The sequence below is a fragment of the Dipodomys spectabilis genome, unplaced genomic scaffold (genome assembly GCF_019054845.1).
Source record: "Dipodomys spectabilis isolate Male_0828 unplaced genomic scaffold, ASM1905484v1 ptg000089l, whole genome shotgun sequence".
Classification (NCBI taxonomy): Eukaryota; Metazoa; Chordata; class Mammalia; order Rodentia; family Heteromyidae; genus Dipodomys; species Dipodomys spectabilis.
Genome location: NW_024870766.1, coordinates 14,491,344 through 14,502,515, shown reverse-complemented (window position 1 = coordinate 14,502,515; position 11,172 = coordinate 14,491,344). Strand labels below are relative to the sequence as shown.

Genomic DNA, 11,172 nt, shown 5'->3' with positions numbered 1-11,172 from the left:
AGTGGTAGAGTGCTTGCCTTGCATGCATAAGGCCCTGGGTTCGATTCCTCAGCACCACATAAGCAGAAAAAGCTGGAAGTGGTGCTGTGGCTCAAGTGGTAGAATGCTAGCCTTGAGCTGAAGAGCTGAGGGACAGTGCCCAGATCCAGAGTTCAGGCCCCATAACTGGCAAAAAAAACAAAAAATAAAAAAAGTACAGAGCCTTGCTGTGGCTCACACTCCAGGGAGAAGGATTAGAGCAGCGGCAGGAGTCTGACGGTGTGGCAGGGACAGTCTGGGACAGCTCCTGCAATGACAAACAGGGTGTTCTGTCTGCGGCTGTAGTGTGCAGCACTATCTGCTTTGAAGCACTCTTCCTGTGACTCTCTCTTTGCTCCCTGTCCATTGTAGTTGACGTACTTGTTTTTAATTATCTTGTTAAGGGCAGGAGAAGTGAATGGGCTCATCTTTTGCCTGGTGGCACCTGGGTTTTAAGATTTTCTGTCTTTGCTTTCATCTACAATAGCACTATGCATACTAACATTCCCGTGATGCATTCATGATGCCCAGGGCATGTTCCCTGCCAAAAGGCTCAGCAAGCTTCCTTTGCCTTAAGACAAATAGTAAAGATATTGTTTAGAGCTGTCATTAATTCATTTTGTCCTTTCTCTCCCCTCCTCCCCATCTTTCTCTTGTTCTTCTTCCTCCTTTTCTTTCTCCTTTTCTCCCACTTCTGTTATCTTTGACATACTTTCTATACATAACCCAAGTTTGCCTTGAAGTTGCTCTGTATTCAAGGCTGGCCTTGAACTTGTGATCCTCCTGTCTCTGGTTCTCAGGTGCTGGGATTATAGTTTTGTGCCACCATGTCTGGTGTCATTTATATATATATATACATATATATATATATATATATATAAAAGATGCTGTACCGAGGGGTTACAGTTACATGAGCAAGGTAGTGAGTCCATTTCCTATCGAGCATTGTTACCAGTGTCATTTTATTCAAGAGTTACTTTCATCACATTAATTCAGAAGGAGCTCACGCCTCACCTCACTTCCTCTAACGTCCCTTCTAACGATGTTCTTTATGGGTCCTTACAGTTGCTGTTAGTGTACTTCACTTGTTCTTGATGTGTACTTGCTCTTTTCCCTCATCTTCACTTCTTGTCCCTTGTCTGCCTGTCTCCACCTTGCCAGGTGCATGGGCTCTGTTACTCTTTCTTTTGTTGTGTATTAGAAAAGTATGTGTATTAGTTGGGATTTAGAAGCTGTCAGTAACTGTGTGACAATGTGTATATAACCTTAAGGGCATGCATCTCTGGCTAGGTAGTATTTGCCATTCCAGACTTACATAGTATGAGGATCCAATGGAAATATTCCCAATGTTTTCTGAAAGGGTTCAGTTGCTATAGATACATCCAGAGTAATGACTTGGTAATTTTGACACTAGGAAAATCTCTGTCCATGTACTGGCCTCTTGGTCCTGGAATGAGGCCAGTGGCCTTGGCATTCCTATACCAGTGCTGCACATGTGTCCTGTAGCAGTTGAAGAGCTACCCCAGAGAGTTCCAGAATGAGCACCCTGTTTCTAAAACCTTTGCAGATAAACTGGGCAACTTATATCACTTGCTGTCTGCAAGAGAGGATTCATTTACTCATCAACTATTTACTGAGCACTCATTGAATATCAGGCTTTGGATTAAGACAGACTTGAACTTGAATTCTAGGTCTACTACCTGTTAGCTTCACTAAAATCCTCAGTTTTTCTTTTCTTTCTCTCTCATTTGTGTTTGTGTTGTTCAGGATTTCTAAGAGACCCTTTTCGTCCTTTACATGGTTGTAGTGTCACCTCTATATTCTACATCTTTAAGCAAATTTCTACTTAGTTAAAAGATGGCAGGCATAGAGTATGAACTTCTTTAACTGATCTCCTTTTCTCCACAGTGTTTCTCTAAATCTCTATCTTCTGATTTTTTTACCACAGTAGCAAAATGTGTCCTCATTTCACCTCTCTTTTCCTTTGGGTATAGTCTGTATTTCCTCCCTTCCTCCATCACCTCTGGGGCCTCTTGGCTCCTTACTCCTGGCCTGTGCCTCCATAGTCAATTTCCTTGTCCTTTAACATCTCCTCCCCTTTAGACTGAAAGCAGAGAGAATACACCTCTAGACTAAGAACTGTTGACCACCAATCTAAGATGGTCCTTTGAGCTGACTGTGATTCCCCTCCTAACTTCTTATTTACTGGGTGTCCTGAACTTTACTAAAGGTCCTCTTGAACCTCAATAATTGAAATAGATGTTCAAGTCATATTCCTGACCCCAAGGGACAGCATTGTGTGTGTGGACACTAGTGGTTGCTCCATGTATGTTAGGATTCTCTCCTTTCTGAAAGTCCATGATCCTGCAGTGGTCAGTCTTTCCAAATACTCCTTCCTTTTTCCAACTTTCTATACCAGCCCACAAATATAGATCATTTCCCTTTGCTCTTTGCTCTTTCTCTACCTTTAAGGCTATATCAACTTTTACTTCTAGTCTTCCTGTTACCCAGATGACATTCTGTCATCTATTTGTTGTCCTAGCCTTCTATCTGAGTTTTAGGCAATTTATCAGTAGGGTCTGTGTTCTGATTACCTTGTATGTTTTATATATAGTAGACAGTCAACTTTTTAAAACACTTTATTATACTAATGAGGGAGGTTTACCTTTGTGAATTTTTTTTTTTTTGTCGTCAGTCGTGGGGCTTGAACTTTGGGCTTGGGCGCTGTCCCTCAGCTCTTCAGCTCAAGGCCAGCTGCTTGAGCCACAGTGCCACTTCCGGTTTTCTAGTCGTTTATTGGAGATAAGAGTCTCACGGACTTTCTTGCCCAGGCTGGCTTTGAACTATGACCCTCAAATCTCAGCCTCCTGAGTAGCTAGGATTACAGGCGTGAGCCACTGGCTCCCAGCTTATTCTTTTTGTTTGATAGCCCACATAGTCCTTAAAATTGTTATATAAACCACTAGACCCCATTTCACTTTTAAATTGGCATTTGTGTTTTTAATCACAAATTTAAAAATTGCAAGGGAGGTATTTCTTCTTGCATTCGAATCTTATATTGGCAGATTTGACATCTTTAAATTAGGAAATCTTTCCTCCCACACAATGTAGTTTGCCATTAAAGCCCGTCTTTGTGGTCTAGTGAGACCAGTAGGCAAATCACATATTCAATCAGGAAAAGTCCAACTTCATTTTAAAATCAAAATAAATGTTGATACTGATTCTTGAATAGAAAGAAAGGCCTTGCCCACTTAAATATTCCTTTCAAATACTCTCTGCTCTGTAATCTTGGTTCTCCTCCAGAGGGCTGTTTTCTCCATCTTAACTCCTTAGAGGTTTTTACACCTGGAATTAAGAAACCAATATAGAACGCAGGATGCAAGAGAGGCCTTTTTTTTTTTTTTTTTTTTTGTAATGTAAAGGGCTTTTATATAGGTAAGTGGGAGTAGAGAACTGCATGAAGGTTTGAAATGCATAAAAATGAAAACTGAAGCTTGCACATGGATTTATATGTGCTTTGCTTCTTGTGAACCTCCCAGAAACTCTCTATATCTCCAGGCATGTATATTCTTCATGGTGAAGATGGCTTACCTAAGACCAAATCACAGAGATGTGTTCGGGTCCTTTTGCGTGGATGGTCAGACCTTATTAGGGTTTTAGGAAATTTACCTCCCATTTAGAAGAGAAGATCAATGGTCATCTTGTGTCATAATATCCTGGGTTCTTGCAGATGAAGTCACTCTCCAAGAGACAGTTCTCCAACTCCAGAAGAAAGGCCCCTTACGTCCTTAGAGCACCTAGAGATACTGAGCTCACTGGCAGTCATAAGTTTCCCTCTTACAGGGATAGTGAAATGAACTTGAACTTCCATAAAGTCCCTGATCACTGTGTTGCCCCGATACCCTCCTGAAGGCCCAGCCAGCAAGAGCTTGATTTAAATCTAGGGTGTTACTCTATTGTTTATATGCAAATGTTTACCAGCACAGCTATTATTGCCACCACAATCATAATCATAACCTCTACATGTTTAATTGGGGCTCTGCATGAACTAGATGTGATGAAGAACTTATCATTAGACACAGTACCCTCGCAATTTTAAGACTTGAAGAGCACTCTTGTGATTTTATAGGTATCCTGCCTGGTACTACAGTGTCTGAGAAAGAAATCTTTGTTTAATCCAAATTCTCAGAGTGATGAGTTTCATTGTTCAGCTGTGAGTTTGTCCTAAAAATTAGCAATATCAACAAAGTAGGGCCAGGTGCCAGTGGCCTGTAATCTTAGCTACTCAGGAGGCTGAGATCTGAGAATCATGGTTCAAAGCCAGCCGGAGCAGGATACTCCGTGAGACTCAACGCCAATAAACCACTAGAAAACTGGAAGGTGCTGTGGCTCAACCGGTAGAGCGCTCACCTTGAGCTGAAGAGTGTAGGGACAGCACCCAAGCCCAGAGTTCAAGCCCCATGACCAAAAATAATAATAATAATAAAATAAAGCAATATCAACAAAGTGAAGAAGATTCAACTTTAAGAAGTTCCAAGCTTACACCATTTGGGGAAGAAATCTTAAGAATAGAGTACACATAGGCTGCAGGGTTTCCCTCATTTGTGGTAGCTAGAATGTGCTTATACATCTACAGGTAAACACACTGGATGGTTTAAAACAGGTTTCTAGGCAGTCACATAAAATGAGACCAAAAGAGGATGTTTTTAGGTGAGGAACACAAAGGCACAATACCTATGTGTATCTGATCTTATAAAACAATATTTACCAAAATGAACTCCAGGAAATGGAAACAAAAGCTTTATTTTCCTTTTCTTTTTGTCTTGTTCGTTCCTTTATCTGTCTTTGGTGATGTAAAGGTGGGGGGCACAGAAATGGTGGGAGAAAGTGTGAACAAATGCAGCAGTGATACTGGACACTGTGTTGAAAATGAACTATGGAACTTTTGGGTGGGGATGGGAGGGAAAAACTGGGCGACAGAGGGAAGAGAAGACGTAGTCCAAAAAAAAACCCCAACATATTTTATCTGACTTAGGTAACTGTAACCCTTCTGTACATCACTTTTATAATAACAATAAAAATGCATTAAAAAAGAATACAGAGTCCAAATAAGGGTCAAATTCCAAAAGCGCTGCAGTTGACTAACTTTTGGTGAACCCACAGGTACTTACAGGGATGGCAGGCCCTTTCTGAGCCTGACCTAAACCTACTGCTTAGCATGGCATATCTGAAGGCTTGCCTGTACCTCAGGAGCCACAGGCTCCACCCCCTCAGGATCTACACAGTCCAGCATGGAAGGTAAATTAGATCTCAATGCAAGCAAACTGTTCCAGGAAAGCAGCTGAAAATTGGTGGACTAGGGGCTGGATTTGGCTGGTAAACGGTTTGTCATGGTAATGTTTTTGTGCTCTTATTCAGTTCTTCATATATGCAAATTAACTGTGTCAAAATTTAAAAACATTTTACATAGCCAATCGTTTTCTTCTCTCAAGAATCTGGGCAATGGAATCTAGCAAGCCTTAAAAGGGTGGCTTTACAGCCTAGGCCCAATCTGGTTCCCATCACTTTTCTAGATCCCCCTCCTTGCCCTGGGAGACCTTGGAATCCATGGTAAGGTCTCTTTGCTGGCCAGGTGGCTTGTTTCCTCACGCTAGTTTCTGCCTGATTCCTGTCCTCAGAGTACCTAACGGTTTTTGATTTCTTATCATCTCATTTTGGTCTCCTAATAATTCTTAAATGGTAATTACTATAGATCATTCATATTGGTACCTTGTTAAGTACAATGTTTCATAAGACTTCTGCTTTTCTACTTGTACTAGGGCATTTTTAGACACCTCTATTAAACACGACATGTATTTATGACAAACAAATATCTTTTTTTTTAAAGTACCTTATGTGTTTGATTTCATACTTCATGTCACCTCTTTCTTTTCCAAAAGTGGATCATGATCTTTTTAATAAAAAATATAGTATTGGAGTAAAAGAGGGACAGTTTTCAAACTTCAAGTGTCTTTGTCCGTAAGCAGGAAAAGTCATTCATCATTGCTCACTGAACACTGGCTTCTGCATGAACTTCTTGCAGTGTTGCATGAAAAGGGTTTCAGAATTAAAAAGAAAGTGATAGAATTTAGATAGAATTTCATACTGTTAATTTTTTGTGTGAGTGAAAAGGCACAATATCAACCAATGTAGCAATCCATAGAAACATATCATTCATGATGTAGTAAGCAGACACACAAATATTAACTGGATTGTCTCTGAGAAAACTTTGAGTTTTACTTGGCTGAAAAAAAAGTTCAATAGTACGTTTGGAAGAAATCCTATTTAGGGCATTAAAGTTATACTTTTAAACTCACGGAAAACTGCAACTTTTAAAAGCTAAGCCACCAGAGTCATCTATTTCAAATTAACACACAGCTGATATAGTTGGAAAAAGAAAAGCTTTTTGGATATATATTTTATTTGACAGTGTTTTAGAATATCATACAGTAAACAAGATTTCTGTAAAAGTTAATTTATCCATAGTGGTGCGTTTCATAAAAATAGTTGCTCACTTACAGTCTTTCTGTGACTATTAATACATGGAATTATATTTATAGAGATACAGCTGTACAGGGTAAATTCACAGCTAACACTACACAGAAATATTATTTGGAATGAGATTTAGATAATGTGCTGACTTCACAGGTTATGGATTACAGCCGCATAAAGCAATTGCTGCACGAGTAGTAGCTGTGAACTGTGCAAATTAAGAGTTTATGCAAGCGTAATCTCAACTTTTTTTTTCCTTTTGTAACACATGGAAAATAAAGGTCGGAGGATACAGTACCAGGACGTGCAGCTACACTACAGAAGCATTGTCCAAAACCAGATTCAATAAATTAATGGCAAACTATACTGGATTTCTAGTCCAGGGGAGAAAGACTGATCAAGATTAAACCAAATGTATTATAAACTGCTACATGTGTTTGTGCTTTTGTTTATGATGAATGGAATTTTTTTTGAATTTGCTTTTATAAGCTGCAAGGCCCTTCACATGAGGCTTTCAACCATATTCTCTGATCAAACAACTAAACTACTTCTTACGTCTAGTGGAAATTGAACTGTAGTGCTCAGGTTTCAGCAGTCATGAAGTGACAGAAAGAAGCCACTTAGGTAGGTGATCATGTGTGATCTTATCAAATCCACTTGATCTCTCTTTTTACTTGTATAACTACAAGTGTAGAGAGGTGAGTCATCTTGGCATCAACATGCCTGCCAGGGGCAGAGTATGGAAGGACAAAATCCTCATTCATACAGAGCAGACAAATTGCCTTTATATGTTTTGCCTTTAAATATGTGCATGCACCGATGGATAATTCATTGATGCTAACATTTTACAAAAAAAAAAAAAAAAAAAAAAAAAAAAGGAAAGGAAGCTTGGACTCTTGCTATGGGGATCAATCACAGACCCATGAAGATAAACAACTAGAAAGAGTGCTAATTAAAAATAAAAAACAACACTAGCAAAGACTGCAAGACAAAAGCAAACCAAAGGAAAACAAAAGCAATAAGGAAAGATAGAAGAAATGCTAAAAGGACTCATGTTCTTTCATGAAAATAAATTAGCTGTAATAGTGATTTTTTCATATTAAGGATTCATTATTATGTGAGCAGTATAGAAAAAATACTTCGCTCTGTCAAAGTGCAAATGGAGTATTGGAGAAAGTTTAGGATAGACAATAATATCAGTGATGATAACAGTCTTGTTGACAAAGAAGCTATATCTTCTGGCTTGGGACAATACGAAAGCCTTTTCATAAAGGACCTGCAGCGTTGCCAATCTCAATTAAATAGGTTGTGGTCTTTTGATGATAAAATTTGTATTTTAGAGGAAAATCGATTCAGATCTGTGAGCTAACCTGCAAAATTCTGACGTATGGCAAACTGTTCCCTAGGATATAAGTTTTTAAACTTTGTTTCCCCTACCACTGAAAATGTACAGAAACATGATCTGATCACAGAAATGGCAGTAAAAAAAATGGCATCACACCAATGAATTCACTAGATTCCTAACTCCTGCAGTGGGCAGGGAATGGGTGCTGCTTTAGACGGGTGATGGACGCCGGGGTGAGCCATGGAAACGTCATGGGCGAACAGTTCTGAATGTTTCAAAGAAACCCTTTAACCCCTGTCTAGATATGTCAAGAACAATTTATTTACAACGCTTCAGATCAATTAAAAGATATAATCTTGTCTCAGTTTCAGCTTGCTCCGTGCAGTTTGATTTATTATTTTTTTAAGGCGATATTCCAGTTTGTGATTGCTCTTAACTTGTCCAGTTTCTTGATATAAGGGTTTGGATGAAACCCAAACCCTTCATGCAGTGAGGGGAGGGGGGGGTAGAGGGAAGATAAAACCATCGTGTTTCTTTCTTTTGCACTAAAGCTACACTGCACTGTCTCTCTGTGATGTTCTTCACGTTATTTTGGTTCTTCCATAGCTGCAAAGCCCCCCCCAACCGTGGCCCCGGGGGTGGGGGCTCTGGGATCAGTTTAGGTCTGCTGCGCGTGGACGCCAGGCCGCCCGGGCTCTTCGGACGCGTCCCAGGCCTCGGTGCCTCGTGGATCTATGCACGTGTGACAGTGAAGACAATAAATTAAAACGCCGGTGAGACGGAACCTAAGAAGAACGGCCCGCGTCGTGGCGGGCTTGGCGGGGCCGTGCCGAGGCCCGGGCGGGCTCATCTGGCGGCCGAGGCGCCGGGCTTGACGACGCCAGGCAGCTTGTCGGAGCCCGGCACCTTCCAGGGCCCCGGCGCCACGGCGGCCTTGCGCGCTGGGGGGACCCCCGGGGGCCGCGGGCCCGGCCGGGGTCCTGCGCGCACGCCGGGCCGCTCGGTGCCGCCGCCGCCCAGGCCCGCGATCGCAGCCCCGGGGCCGTCGCGGTGGCGGCCGAGCTCCGGGCCGGGTGCAGCGCGGAGCCCTTCCTTCCCGCCCGCCCGCGTCCCCTCCACCGCCGGCCCCGGCGGCGCCCTGGCCTCCGAGGCGGGCCTGCCGGCCTCGGGCCGCCCCTGGCCGCCGGGCGCCTCCTCGAGCCGCGGCCGCGCGGCCCGCTGCGGACTCGCCGAGCGCTCCCCCTGCTCCCCGAGGCGCTGCTTCTTCTGGCCGCCGGCCGAAAGCTCCTTTGGTTTCCTAACGTGGTCGTGTTCCCTTTTGATATCCCAAGCTGGGTCTGGGCTTATCTGGTGGGAAGGGTCGGAGGGTGGGGCTGGATGTGATGGAGAGAATGGAGCGAGGATGTCTTCCAGGGAGACGCCTACTTCCGGCAGGCCTGGGGAGGCGGCAGCGGGACCACTCCAGGAGCTGGGTTCGTCTGTGGACACCAAAGCACAGGCGTCAGGAAGCCCCGCCACGCAGGTCGCCCCGCGCCCCGCCGCCCCCCGGGGACCAGGGCCTCGGCTTCCCGGGCTGGGGTGGGGGGCGGCCGGCCACGCCCACCCCCGGGGAGAGTGCTTTCCCCTCTTCGGCTCCACCCACCACCCTGACCACCCCCCCACCCCCGGGCAAAGCCCAGGCCGCACCCCTTGCCCTGGGCGCCGTGTCTGACTTCCAGGGGAGTCACCCGGCCTGACAGCTCCCTACCAACTGAACCACTGGGCAGTACTTGAGTCGGTGGGTTCAGATTCTTATACTGGAATCACTGGGTGGTTGTGAAAAATACAGGTTGCCCCGGGACCAGGCTGGGAGATCTCAGCAGGCCAAAAAAAAAAAAAAAAAACCAAGAACCAACACGTGTTTCTGTCTAGTTTATTTTTATTTTTCACCCACATTCAGGCGAGTTTGAAGAGAATGGTTGAGAGCCCAGAAGCCCTCCAGTTCTCCGCCTAGTAGTTGCGAATGACTTTCTCCACCAGTAGGCGTCACTCGAGCCTCATTCTCTGCTACTGCCAGCCGGATCAGAATTTGGATAAATTCATCCAAAAACTATCATTCTCGACTTAAAAAAAAATAGTCTTTCCCTTTTAAAAATTCTACCATGGAAGGCCTCTGGACTAAGATAAATGATTCTTTCTAAAAAGTCTCGCTTCAACATCTATTTAGAATTTAAACTCTGTCTACTTCCAAAAAGGATTCAAAACAATTTACAACAACACCACGCACATAAAACAGAATGCTATAAATGAGAAATGACTTTTTTTTTTCTTAGAGCAACTGTTTATCAGAAGCCAAGTAGAAGAACAGATACGTTAGAAATCTGAGATGGGTTAGTTCCTACCATGAGTTTCTGGCCGTTAAGGCAACAGTAAAGCAGGGGTATGTAAGACAGTGAACACCTGACATTTGTGATGAATATGTTTCCTGACCTTTCGAAATCCTCGGGTTTTGTAATTCCATTCTAGAATGCAGTTTTTCCTCTCAGGAAATGGCATATGGTCAATAGTGGGGGGAATAAGACACAATACTCATATTTGAATTCTGGGTGGCTGGTGGGCCTCCCCACTAGCTAAAAGATTCAGTCCCACAGACCAGCCTTACTGCCTAGGACTCAATTCTTAGCCTCTGTGTGTCAGTGCCTATCAGGAATCCTTACATGTATCCAGCCTACGAATGTCCATGAATGTTTTTAAGTTGATTTTTTTTGGGGGGGAGGGGGGGCTGCTGTGGAACTCTACCACTTGAGTCACAGCCTCATGGCTGGTTTTCTGAGTGGTTTATTGGAGATAAGAGTCTCAAGTACTTTCCTTGCCCAGGTTGGCTTTGAACTGCAATCTTCAGCTCTCAGCCTCCTGAGTAGCCAGGATTACACGCGTGAGCCACCAGTACCTGGCTTGAGGATTCTTATGTGATACTTTTGTTCCTGATTTATAAAGAGCTAATGAGAGGAAGAGGACAGTGGGTTAGGTTTTCCCAATTATACTGATTAGTTTGAGAATATCAAGTTTGAAATTTGAATGGGGTATTTGGGACACATGTTATTTTCCTTCTCTCCATAGACTGATGTCCATAATCATTTTGACATAGTGAGTAAAGAAATCCTCGAAATGCATCAGAAAAGCTGAATCTAAACATGTCTCTAACATTTTTTTTTTTTTTTTTGGGTCCGATCGTGGGGCCTGAACTCTGGGCCTGGGCATTGTCCCTCAGCTCTTCAGCTCAAGGTTAGTGCTCTACC

General features: G+C 43.3%; 1 protein-coding gene across 1 annotated transcript in view; it reads right to left on the bottom strand.

The window, feature by feature from the left end:
* Window positions 1–8,740: 8,740 nt before the first annotated feature.
* Magi2 (membrane associated guanylate kinase, WW and PDZ domain containing 2) overlaps window positions 8,741–11,172 on the bottom strand; it is a 1,359,346-nt gene continuing 1,356,914 nt past the window's right edge. The window contains exon 22 of the mRNA XM_042684528.1: window positions 8,741–9,372. Within this exon, the coding sequence (XP_042540462.1) occupies window positions 8,741–9,372 (632 nt within the window). The remainder of the gene's footprint in view (window positions 9,373–11,172) is intronic.